The following is a 10,698-nucleotide window of genomic DNA, read 5'->3' on the forward strand; positions in this document are numbered from 1 at the left end:
CCGAACATCCGTGTCGTATGACAATCTGAAAATCATTACTATCTGGCTACAAACACTAGGCGACAGGAGTGACATGATGAAAGTACGGTGTGTGCAGAGGGGTAGCTCTCTTTCGTTCGACGATCGGTTAGAAACGACGTTCCGCAACTACACTCAACGCCTGATGCCCGCAACAGTGTGTCTCCAAAGCAACTGCACAAATTATTATTCCTCGTCGTTGTTGGTCGGCACATTGTTTGCACGCACAGTTCAAGAATCCCATTGCCACAGGGGAGGTACGCACTTCGATACTTGCACGAAAACGCTATCTCCCAACCCTATCCCTACCCTTTTCAAAATACTCCACATACATCGGAGACAAAAAGGCGCGTGTGCACCCGCTGGTCGTTCTGGGCATGGTGGTGCTGTCGACTGTCCCTCCCCCTGGAACCGTTATGACAAGCGTTTCTATCACAGTGCCTTGTGAACGTCATTTTTCGGACGCTATTATGGTGATTTGACACAGGGGCAGTTCCACGCGCATCTGACAAATCCCTCAAAAACGTAGCAAGATGCGTACTTGAGCTTTTCGTGAAAGCGTAACTAACTTGCTGCAATGTCACCTGTTACCTAAATTCCGGGCACCCTGTCCCCTCCGAGAGGTCCTCAAAATGTTGAGAGAAACGAACAGGTGCACATTTGAAAGCGTGATACGAGGAGGCCAATTAGGTCGCTTCCCCCAAGACGGCTTCGCTCCGAGGACTCACACGTGCTTGCTCATCTCCGTCACGTCCCAAGAAAGAGCAAAACGCAGACGAAAAAACCCCATCCGTGTCCGGGGTCACGCCATGGGTTGCTGAAGAAACATGCGGCTCTGTATCGGCTTCTTTAATAACTCCAACTGATGCAACCACGTCGTTCACATGTGCCCCAGCCTCTGGCGAAACATCTTGTTCTGGCAAAGGCAGAGCACTGCTTGGCATCGTGAGCAGCGATCCTCCCAAAGACGAGAGCAGAGCCAAATTAAGAAGTGAAACGTCTTGCTTCTGGTTTACCCTCTCTCGACTCAACATTCCTTCCTTCACCTGTTGTGGTTCCAAAGACATCACTCCCCCACCTTGTCTCCCTCTCGCACCTTCTTCGGGGTAAGAAACAACGTCACTCTCCAGTCCGTCACCGGAGGTCGGCCCGTTGTCGCCCGCCTCGCGTCCTTGAACGCGTCCGGCTTCCTGCGTTGCCTCAACGTCCTCGCCTTTTGTTATTTCTCTTTCGAGTTCAGGGTTAGCTTCAGACGCTTCCTCCTCTGCTGTCTGGCCCAGCACTACGGCTGTTCCGGACTCGGGTGTCTGAAGAACGTCGTACAGGGAAGAGGCGAGCCGGACGAGTTGGAGCTGGACAGACGGCGAGAGCTGACTTGGCATCTTTTTGGATCGAATGCAGTCGACAAACACCCCGAGGAACGGCTCCACTTCCGCAAAGGTCTGGGCACTTTCAACACGCTGCGCATGCTTGATCAGGTGAACTGACCATGCGTGAAAAAGAGCGGGCGGCAGAACCGTCTGGAACACACTGAGACAGTTGTGACGAAGGTCTTCAAGGATATAGTGGATGGCGTCCTTCTGCATGGCCAACAGCTGGGTGCCGTGAACGTTAGAGTCTGGGACTGGTGACGCACTCTCCTCTACCGGGGATACTTTAGGTGGAAACGAAGAATCGAGCAGCGGAGACTGCACCGAGGGCGAGAGGAGACAAGGTGGCGTAGCTGTGAGACAGCATTCCACGTTCGTCTCCCCAGTTTTAGGCAAAGCTGCCGGAATAGATTCAACCCCCTGCGCTGCGCTGACTGGGGGAAATGTCACACCCTCAGGCAACAGAGGCCCGTGAAGCACCCCCACCTCAGCCGATGTATCCGGAGAAGTCCCCGTGGGCTCGGAGAGACACGAGAGATCAGACGTTAACCCTGTGCCTACACCCACGACGCCTCCAGCCACTAAGGCGTCGGATAGTGAAGAGGAAGCGGCTAGCAAGCTCGCAAGTGCAGCAGCCTGCTCACCAACGCCCTCAACGCCCGCCTCCGCTCCCGCCAGTGCACCAACTCCAGAAGCAGTTCCGCGGTGAAGTCCCCCAAACAATGCGGTGGAACGGGCGATGTCCGGAGAAGCCGCTGTATCGGTTGCAGCTGCACCACAGCCTCCGCCGGGGTGTCGATGCTCCAGCGATGTCGTGCAGACAGAGGTACGCGACGCTGTCGGGAAAACCTGGAAGCACACACGAGCCACAAAAAAGAGTGAATAATGCAATCGTGTTACATAGAAGTCACAACTTTTTCCCAAGTATGGAAGGTTCACCCACACCATCGCACCACACCTCCAAACGGAGTGCGACACCAATGTTGCTAACAGCTTCAGAATAACCATATCGTGACGGGCCAAGGAACATCATTTGAACGCAGTAGGCTCCGCCTGTCAGCTGCGGGGAACATACAAGTGGACAGCAATCAGACACGCTCCGAGTGTGAAGAAAAGTCCACTGTGGTAGGTTGAGGAGACGCACCCCAGGTTGGTGGGAGGATCCAGCCCACGACGCGGACGTCTCGACCTTTTTGCTGTGTCGTCGATCTAACCTTCCACCCACGCCTGGACTCCTCTCTGCACCTACGTCTCCGGCTCGCTTCTTCGCGTTAGCTCCCTTTGGGCCGTGGGACCTAGATCGAAGACAATGGCTCGCACTTTCTCCCGCGTCCTCGTCTCTCCCCACCGCCATTCCTGGACCGGCTTCCACAAACCGTCCCCGTTCTTTGTCACTCAAAAAAGTGCGGTCGTGTTTACAGAGGCTTGAAGCCAGAGCGGCCGCCGCAGCCTGGCGGTAGGTCGACTCCATGCGGCGGCGCGTCTGGATCGCGAGTAGGCGAGCGCGAAGGAACCCATGCTCCTTGACAGGGAAGTACTGGGCTCTCCGTTTCGCCAGTCCCGGCAGTCGTTCGGCAGGCGACGATGACGTCGCGGCCAAAGCGAAGGCGCTGCTGTCTTTGTAGTTGCAGGCCCAACGAAGCTGTGCGCGATCAAACCATACCCCTGGGACGCGCGGCATCTTTAGAGCCTCCCGCACCAAATCTTTCGCGGGCTGACTGGTTAGCAGTTTGTCCAGCTCCGCATCATAAGCTTCACTTTCGTAGACGGAGGGCACAAGCGCGTCCAGCGAGGCTTGTTCGCTTTCAGCCCCTCCCCCGGTATCAATTGCTTGCTCGGCCGCCCCGGCCCGTGACTGCCGACGTAGCAAATTTACTTGCAACGGCTTTGACAACGCCTCGCCGCTTAACCCACTCTCGCTCTGGACACTGCCCCTTAAGGTCGCTAGCAGCGCAAGAGCACTTGCGCCCTCCGCCAGTCCAACCCCCTCGGGTGTCTCTATTTGGTTCCTCACGTCATTTGACGACTCGCCCCCGGCGCCGGTCGTCCTCAAAACGCCTTGTTCGCTGGTAAGACCGAACGCCTTCGACGGGAGCAAACACTGCTTTGTCAAGTCCATCAGCATCTTTCCTCGCAAGGCACTGGGGTCTTCGACATACTTAGTTGACCTCGCACTGTTGGTCGTGTACGCGCTTCCACCCTCAGGCTGGTCAAGTGTCTCTTCGGCCCCCATCTCCCCCTTCACTTCTTCCTCCGTACTATGTGGCGCTAGACACGTAGTGCCACTGCCTCGTTGCCCGGGTGTGTCTGTAGCCATTGACTCGTATGTCTCATCAGTCCCTCCTTTCACCTGGTCCTCCCCAACCAGAAGACTGCCCTTCCACGTTTCCCGGTCCGTGGGAATCCCACTTTGTTCGCAAGCATTTCCGCCACTGACGCATTCATAAAGTCCCGAGTTCGGTTCCTTGTCCTGAGCAAGTGAAAGGGCTTCACTCGCCTCTCCACTTTGCACCGACTGAGCAGCAGAACTCGTCACTTTGTGCTGCTTTCCGTCGACACTGGCATCTGTCTCATCTCGTACAAACCCGAAGCCTTCATACGCTTCCTTCATATCACTGTCGGGAAGCGCAGACGTGAGAGGTACCCGGGAAGACGTCAGGGAGTGTCGGCGACGACGCTTGCACTCTGTCGACTCCATCATTGAATCGGATTCGAAGTGTCTCGGCTCGTCTCCGACGTTTTCCGCAGCAAGATTCACCTTCCTTGACACCGATTCCAAACGTGAAGCGGGTGCAGAACTACCTGACGCGGTAACCTCACTCAGCCCTGTCTGCGACGTGCGGATTGCTCCGGAGTTTTCCAGCATGCCTGGCGTCCCTGCGCTCTCCATGTGCACAGCTCCACTCTCTGGTTGTTCTTGTCTTGACGCCACACCTTCTTGTAGCACTTCCTGGGGCGCTAGTCCTCCAGCGCCTGCGAGACTTGCACGCTCCCCCAGGTTGGCGCCGTCCTGAGACGTCACCGTCGAAGGCACTGCGTCTGCGGCTGTGCGCATCCGAGCAGCCGCCAGCAACACTGACTCAAGAGACATGCTCGGTTGTCCTGGCGCCCCTGAAAAGGTCCCTGAAGCGACGTCCAGAGAGGGCAGAAAGGAACCAAGATTAGAGGTCTGCAGCCCAGGCACTGCTGCAAGCAATGCTGCCAGAGCAGACGCCGAGAACTCCCCGCCTTTAAGCCCCAGAAATGATGGATCCACGTAGGGACCTGTCTCCGGAGCGGTCGCCGAGCCCGCTGAGAGAACATCGGGCCCAGCGCGCGGGTCCGCAGGCAATGAGATGCCTTGGGATAGGGTAACAGACGGGGTTGCTTTTTGCGCCCCCGAAAGCTCGAGAGGGTTGCCGGCGACACCGAAGGCTGCCGGCATCGCGCTGAAGAATGCCGCCAGCTGCTGATGTTGTTGCTGAAGCCGCGCAAGCTGCTGGTAGTGAAGCCACATCGAGAGAATGTCCGGACAGTCGCGGCTCGTAAAGTTACACAGATCCGGAAGTCCAGCTCCCAGCGAGGTTCCTGCATTTGCAGCTAGAAGCAGTTGCTGTTGCAGCAGCAAGGCTCCGAGGGAGGAATTCAGTGCCTCAGGAGTCAAACCTGGGCGTGCCTGGGTGCGGACTCCAAAATCCCCCGGGAAGCCGGTTTGATTCGCCGCGACTCCCAGAAGACTCCCGTGCGCTTCCCGCCCCAGCATCGCCTCGACAGCTTCGGGCGGCACATGGGGCGAGGCCTCTGAGTTCCTGGGGACACGGGGATTCGCTGCTCTCCGACTGCTGCTGGTCCGCTCTGCTTTTGTGCCTGGGCTTGCAGCTGTCGCCGATCTCTGAGCTGCTTCGCGATTGCGAAGGGCATGAAGCGGAGAGTTCACTGGCGTAAGGCGACTTGGATGGGCGTCGCGGGGAGACGTGGAGGTCACGGGTGAGGGCGGCGCACTTCCCGCTCTAGCAAGCGATATGCCGGCTAATCCTGCCGCGACCGTTGCACTGAGAGGTTTCTTCGACAACATGCAGTTCACTGCCAGCTGGTACGCGACGTGGAAGCCGTGCACCTTCACAGGGTAGTATCGAGCAACCCTTCGCCCACCTTCTGTCCAATTCACGCACCATCGTTGCTGAACCCAAGGCACACACACACACGCAAATGAGCATGTCACGTCAGCCTACCCTTCAGTCATGAAGATTGGCACGGGATGAGCACGGCGAACGAACATTTCCCTGCAGACAGCCAGGCACCACGGACGAAATTGAACCACGGAAAAACTCGTTGGGGACTCAAAATGCACGCGCCGCGTTTCAACATCACGAACTCATTTACAAAACAAGGACAGGAAGCTAATGAATACTGAAGTCCTGTACCTGGTATCGGTCGAAGTAGACTCCCGGAACTTTTGGATATTTCTTTGCCTTGCGCACCAGCTCCTCGACCAAACGGCCCTTCTCGAGTTTGTAGAGCTCGACGGTCGTCCGGTCATGGGAATGTCTCAAGACATCCAGTCTATGAAGCCGTACCACCTCGTCCGCCTCTTCGTTACTCCGGTTATCTGCTTGCAGGTCTTCGCCTGGAAACAATCCCTCCACAGGCCGACGCGAACAACTGAGAGGCGTCTTCTCGACCCTACTGCTAATTCTCTCGTCTTTCACACTCATGCTGGCAGATGCTCCGCTTTGGCCAGCCGTATCTCGTGCTGGCGACTCTGCACGCAGTGGATGCCTCGACTCCGGAGCGCCTCTGCGCGACATGGACCGGGTGGTCCCCAGGCCAGTTGCTGAGCGAGGCGACGACGCCTCCTTGGCAGAGAACGGTGTCAGCACGGCCTTCATGCCACAACGGTCGAGGGGAGCTGAAGAGGCCACCAACGGATCGCCTTGCATGCAAAAAGCGGTTTCCTCACAATTCCTGCTCCCAGGTGTTGCCAAGCTTTCTAGGCGAAGGGCCGGGGACCCAGGGAACGAAAACATCGCCCGTGCCGCTGGCACGGGAGGCTTTGGAAAGGCGGCGCCCCGGAGCCGAAGTTTGGACTCCCGAAGCACACTGGAGGGGGAAGGAGACAAAGGCAAAGAAACAGAGTCAGTAGTCACCGCAGAATCGCGGAAAGAGAGAGACGACGGGGTCACCGCCTCACTCCCTGTGGACGGGAAAGACGACCAGCGCGAAGCTGGTATATCAACAGGAAGATGGATGCCTGCAGAAACGTCAATGTCGTCTGAGACTCCGTACTGTCTTTCCGGAGCCGTAGACGACTCACGATGACAATTCGGCGCATCATCACATATCGTCACAGAATCGTTCCCACTGCTCGCTCGTTGAGACCGATCAGTGGCTTGAATCTCGTGACTATGAAGGTCCCTGACGGATGAAGGCCCTAAGGGGACATCAGGCGCCGAAGAAAGCACCTCAGGTAAAGGAGAACCCGCAGACGGGGATGCGTTAGGAGTAGAAGACGGCAACACGGAAAATGATGGGGCGGACACAACGAGAGAAGACTGGAGTTGTTCTACGTTCTTCCCTCCACTACAGGTGACATCGGATGAGGCCGCATCAGAGGCCGGCACGGCGCATGAGGACAGGGATAACGCAGGCGCGAGACACTCCGACTCTTGCAGAGTTTCACACGTTCCTTGCGACGCGTCGGACTCAAGCAGTCTTGAATCATATCCAAGTGCAATGTCAGAGGCGGCAGACGCTGGGGATTCAGAAGATGCAGAACTGGTGAGAGAAGGGTCTGGCTGTTTCACAGACTCGGTGAATGAGTCAGAGGCTCGCGGAGCAGAAACATCGATGGATGGCAATTCACAAGCTTGCGAGTCTTTCGGGCAATCCACTACTGTTGCGTCGTTACCGAGAGAATGCTCGCTCCGGGAAGTCGCTGCTTCACACAAACTCCAGGATTCCTTCATAACCTCTTCCTCTGGAAGACTGGGATTGCGCCCCTTACTACTGCCCCGAGAAATTGCCTGCTTAATTTCTTCCGCGTTTTGTCCACCACCTTGCTCCTCAGTCTCGTGGCTGCCAAATCCCGGGACTGCAGACCCTTTACATAGTTCATCTACCGGAGCACTTAATGCAGTTCCGCCTTTCTCTCGGAATCCCATGACTTCTGCAGCGAATCCTTGTTCCACGGACTCCGCGTCTCGTCGTCGACTGACACCATCGTGTTCTGACTCGTACGGCCCCATGCAGGATTGAGCAGGCTCGTTAGTCCGGCTGGCAGTTGCCGACGAAGTAAGAGGCGAATATAAAACACTGTTGGCGGTAGTGGGGGAAAGGTCAGCCTCGTCGGAGGCCCGAAGCGAGGAGACAACCGAATGGGGGGAAGACTGAGACGCGCACGTTGACGGCGTACAGGCGGCCGCGGCTGGCAATCCAGTACGGTCGCTGTTGTTGATTGGGCTTGGAGTGGCAGAAGGAGGTGACGCTGCAGTTGAGAGAGATGCGACAGGGTTACCAGACGGGAAGAGAGAGAGGAGTGCACTAGAAGACGCTGATGATGTGGGGGTCTGGAGAGCCGGGCAGACCGTCGGAAAACAAACTGAAGCTATTTCGGCATCGGAAGTCAGCAATTTCCCTAACCGGTGCTTCACTATTGCCGGTTTATCGACGGGAGATTCCTCTCCACCAGCCAGGAACAACTGAATGTTGTCTTCGTTGCTCGGTAAGCCAGGAGCCTCCATTGGCTTTACAGGTTCTGAAGTATATACTGCATCCGCAAGCGAATCAGAGGATGACTATAAAGAGGCACAAACTAAGGGTACGCGGTCATCAAACGCCACCAGGGTCATTCGGGCCCCTCATGAATCACAGCTGCACACGGTTCTAAAGATTCCCCACTGGCGTCCTGTGAGTGGCAAGAAATCGCATCTCCGCCACCAACCCGATTTCCCTGCCGACTCTGAATTCAGAGGACAAAAAGTCTCGTGTTGGAAGGAATTTCTGTGAGAAGTCGGCTCCAGCACCGCAGAGAGGCTTCTCCAGGTGCTTGCGCCATTAGCCGGATATCAGAGGAGTCGAAGGCGTTGCCAAACAAAATCTGCGAGAGTATGCGGAAAAAGTGCCCAAGCAGGACGAGCATTCATAGGCGCGGCGAAAACTTGACCGAGTGTTGCAAACACCAACGCCGGCATCTGCTTCACACTCGGCTTGTGTGATACGGTCCCCTCAAAAAACGTGACGGGAGACTTGTGATTCGAGAGAGGAAACAAAACAGATGCAGCGCAGAAAAGGGAGTACCTCGAGAAAAGGTAGGAATGGAGAAGAACAGACGAGCAAGCGATGCGGATTTCCTCCAGATACATCGCAGTTCCACTGTATGACGTTTGTTTCTGATGTGTGCTCGCACTGAGACAGCAGAACGGACTGTAAGGAAACTGGCAACACGAATTTGGAGGGAAGAGTCGAGAGGCAAGTTCGGCCCGGTGCGTTACACGTCGTACAAGCCTTGCAGATCGACAACTACACAACTGCAAAGCAAAGAGATGCAGAGATCATGCATGGAAAAGACAAAGACGCTTGGGTTGCAAATGTCAGAAGCGGCGACAAAGCGCATCGCAGAGCAGGCGTTCTCTTCTCAGTGCGAGCGAGACGCAAAAACGTGGGGCCCGAATACGCGGCGTGGCTCGATACTCTCAGACTCAGTTTTGATACCTTAAGCGAGGAATTGACCTCGTTTACGGGAAAATAAAATGCAAATTTGACCAGGAGAAGCACGATCAATCCGCGTTTCCAAGCAGCGAACTCACACTTGCTGGGCCGACGTCAGACGCACGGCAGACGCAACGAAGAAGCAGAGGTGGTAGATGAGGGTGAGGGTGCCTTGTGCGGCCATGCGCAAGCGATGACCAAAATGACGACGGGCAGCGCCTTCGCTTTGCTCACTGGCGGGGCCACTCTCGTCTCATGTGCAGTGCGCTGCTGCGGTAGTGGAGGAAGAAACGGGGGGACACAGCGGCCGAAAAGAAAAGGAATCCTCAGGAGACGCACGGCATGTCCCGGCCTTTCTCCACCTTTCAGGCAGCAAACAAGCCTTTACAGAAAGGTACAGCGGCTAGGCACGTTTGGGGTCGTAAAAGAAAGACAAGTTGCGAGTGAAACCACGCCAAGAAGTGACCGCCAGACGAGAGAAGCGTGCGGCCCGTGCAACACACGGACGGTCCCAAGAATTCGAGAAAGGACTCAGAAGCAGAAGAGGCTTAGAGGGGTGCCGTTGCTTCCGGGGACACAACGGGAAACTTGAAACACAATAGGAACCTGAGAAGTATCCCAAGGAAACAAATAAATTTAACTGTTCGGTTTACACTACATATAAGCCAACCCTTCAGAAAATGAAGAAGACAAAGGCAGTCGCGAGGGGCGTGCAGTCAGGGGTAACCAGACTTCCGGCCTGCTTAGAAGTCAAGGCCGGACGTTAATGCTGACCAGGGATGTAGAGCCAAGAAGCGACAAGGTACGTTTAGGTGGAAGCCTTCAGCTTGTTCCGATGCATTAATCACAAGAAATGGCTATGGGCCAGTCGAAGCCACACATCAGTCCGACACCGCGGCCACAGTTTGTTCCGCACCGGTCGTGGAGCGACTTCTGGAAGCGCGAGTAAGTCCGTTTCACATGCCGCGATGATTGACGAGACTCCGGCGTCCCGGACATGACTCCTCTGTTTATGAAAGAACGCTCCAGAGGGTAACAGAACGAAGGCTCTGACAGGACCAGAGAAAATTAGTTTCAAAGGAGCTTGGTACAAGCCAAGAGCAGGCGGCAGGCGGGTGGACCACCGTGGACTTCCTGTCTCGTCCTTCTTCGAATCGCTGTACGTCATCGTTGCCAGTTGCGCGGGCGGCACTATCTCATAGCACCTGCGCCGTAGGCTGCTACGCCTACTAATGTGTCGTCCCATCGATATCATTATGGGGGCTGACATATTCCAAAGTGGTAACGTGCCAAAGATTCACCTACCGGCGGGGCGCGCCATGCTGATTCTGTTTTAGAGATGCATCTAGAGTCACAGCAATGCGATCGGCGAGTATAGAGGTGTCCGGGAGTCCAACCCTTCGCTCCAATATATGTGGTCACTGTTTCTGCGACACTTGAGGTGATCCCAGTCGCGGAAGCAGACCTGTCGCGCGCACAGATGGTGTCAACTGCTGTGTGGAGGTGCGACATTTACTTAACTCTTTAGCACACACGGGAGAAATAGTGATAGAGTGCTGCTGCAGACCGTGCATCTGGTGACGGCTTTACCACCAGCGAAACTGTCGACTCGGCTGTGGGTTCG

At 56.0% G+C, this 10,698-nt stretch overlaps 1 protein-coding gene across 1 annotated transcript; it reads right to left on the reverse strand.

Moving 5' to 3' along the window:
• Positions 1–183: 183 nt before the first annotated feature.
• On the reverse strand, positions 184–8,107 carry AP2VIIB3 (AP2 domain transcription factor AP2VIIb-3; the record flags this gene model as incomplete). Its single annotated transcript, XM_002364810.2, has 3 exons — positions 184–2,237; positions 2,533–5,547; positions 5,792–8,107. 3 exons carry the CDS (start codon positions 8,105–8,107, stop codon positions 705–707), a joined length of 6,864 nt encoding a protein of 2,287 aa, XP_002364851.1. The 3' UTR covers positions 184–704.
• Between the last annotated feature and the right edge of the window lie 2,591 nt (positions 8,108–10,698).

This window comes from Toxoplasma gondii, chromosome VIIb (assembly GCF_000006565.2).
Source record: "Toxoplasma gondii ME49 chromosome VIIb, whole genome shotgun sequence".
NCBI classification, from domain to species: domain Eukaryota; phylum Apicomplexa; class Conoidasida; order Eucoccidiorida; family Sarcocystidae; genus Toxoplasma; species Toxoplasma gondii.